This window comes from Cyprinodon variegatus, unplaced genomic scaffold (genome assembly GCF_000732505.1).
Source record: "Cyprinodon variegatus isolate N-32 unplaced genomic scaffold, C_variegatus-1.0 Scaffold1846, whole genome shotgun sequence".
NCBI lineage: Eukaryota > Metazoa > Chordata > Actinopteri > Cyprinodontiformes > Cyprinodontidae > Cyprinodon > Cyprinodon variegatus.
The window spans coordinates 45,549-46,941 of record NW_015152299.1 but is presented as its reverse complement, the minus strand read 5'-3'; the positions used below and the strand labels follow the sequence as shown (position 1 = coordinate 46,941).

At 39.1% G+C, this 1,393-nt stretch overlaps 1 protein-coding gene across 1 annotated transcript in view; it reads right to left on the bottom strand.

Moving 5' to 3' along the window:
- The window catches only part of cfap69 (cilia and flagella associated protein 69), a 26,905-nt gene that overhangs the window by 23,914 nt on the left and 1,598 nt on the right, over nt 1–1,393 (bottom strand). Inside the window, exons 2-5 of the mRNA XM_015404738.1 lie at nt 1,153–1,212; nt 1,008–1,073; nt 701–810; nt 553–629 (exon numbers count right to left, since the gene is read on the bottom strand). Of these exons, the coding sequence (XP_015260224.1) occupies nt 553–629; nt 701–810; nt 1,008–1,073; nt 1,153–1,212 (313 nt within the window). The remainder of the gene's footprint in view (nt 1–552; nt 630–700; nt 811–1,007; nt 1,074–1,152; nt 1,213–1,393) is intronic.

Sequence of the window (1,393 nt, the reverse complement as noted above, 5' to 3'; positions counted from 1 at the left end):
CATCCATCCATCCATCCATCCATCCATCCATCGCTCACACTGACCCTGGTTCTGCTGGAGATTTCTTCCTGCTAAAAGGAGGTTTTCCTCTCCACTGTCACTACAAGCATTCTTGGTCTGATCTGATCAGCTCCATGCTGCCTGGACGTCCTTGTTCATCCGATCAGCCCATCGGACTCAAAGTGTAACTAATAATCCTTCCTTTTATTCACTGTTTCTACCAACTATATCTAATTTTCCACTTCATTCACCTTGATTAAACTACTTTTTTTTCTCCTCCCGCTTGGCTGTGGTTGCTATTGGTAACCATTAAATAACATCGAACATCTGGCTCATTTAAAGACAGTGATTTAATGAAACATTGATGGTAAAATATGGCCTTGAATGGGGCTCAAGATGAGGTAGAGCCTTAGAAGCAAACATTGAGGCACAGCTGGGATGGAAGGAAAACTGCTTGTTTTTGTTGTTTTCTTAAATCGGCAAGAATGGCAGATTTATACGTAAAATAACTATTAGTTAAAAACAATATAAAGAGGACAGTGCAGTGTGTACCCATGTTGGAGAGGAACTCTGTGGCGTCTTGAGCGTACCTCAGCTCATCAGACGTCTTTTCCTTCAGGAAGGGAAACCTGAGCAGAAACCAGAGAGAAATGCTACCGATGCAGAAACTGTTCAAACTTTAAATCGACAAGTTTCTCACCTGCAGAGTTTTAGAGCTTCACACAGAACTGATGCATATTGGGGCTGATCGCTCACTTTCTCAGCACAGATGTTGAGTATCTGGGATATATCTGTGAGGTCCCTCAAAAGCTTCACTTACTTTAAGAAGCTTTAACGTACAGAAAAGGCATATTTTTAATTCGTTTTTAGAAATAGTTGAAGTGAAGTTTATTAAAAAAAAAAGAAAAAACATCAATCCGAATAAAATATTAACTTTAGGCTTATTTCAAACACTTAAGAAACATCCAAGAATTTTATATCCGAAGAAAATCTGATGACAAGGATACGAAGCCTGACTGGTTTCTCTTCAGCAGTTTCTTCAGGACGAACAGGTGCCTCTCCCTCAGGTTCGACTATAAAAGAAGAAAAAAAAGACGGTTAATCGAAGCAAACCGAACTTCAAAATTAGAAAAAAAAGTCAGTTTTACCCACCGTCAGTGGATCCTCAAGAAGACGGATCACCTTAATGAGGTCAAACTTTTTAGGACTGGGCTGCAGAAATGTCAGGAGTTGAACATTATTACTCTGTAAGGCTTATTGGACTTTCTGGACTAAAAACCATTACAGAACTTTGCTGATAGAGAACATTAGGCAAGGCAAGTGTTAGCGTAGCACATTTCAGAAGCAAGACAATTCAAACTGCTTTACATTAAAAAAAAAAGATAGAAAAGTA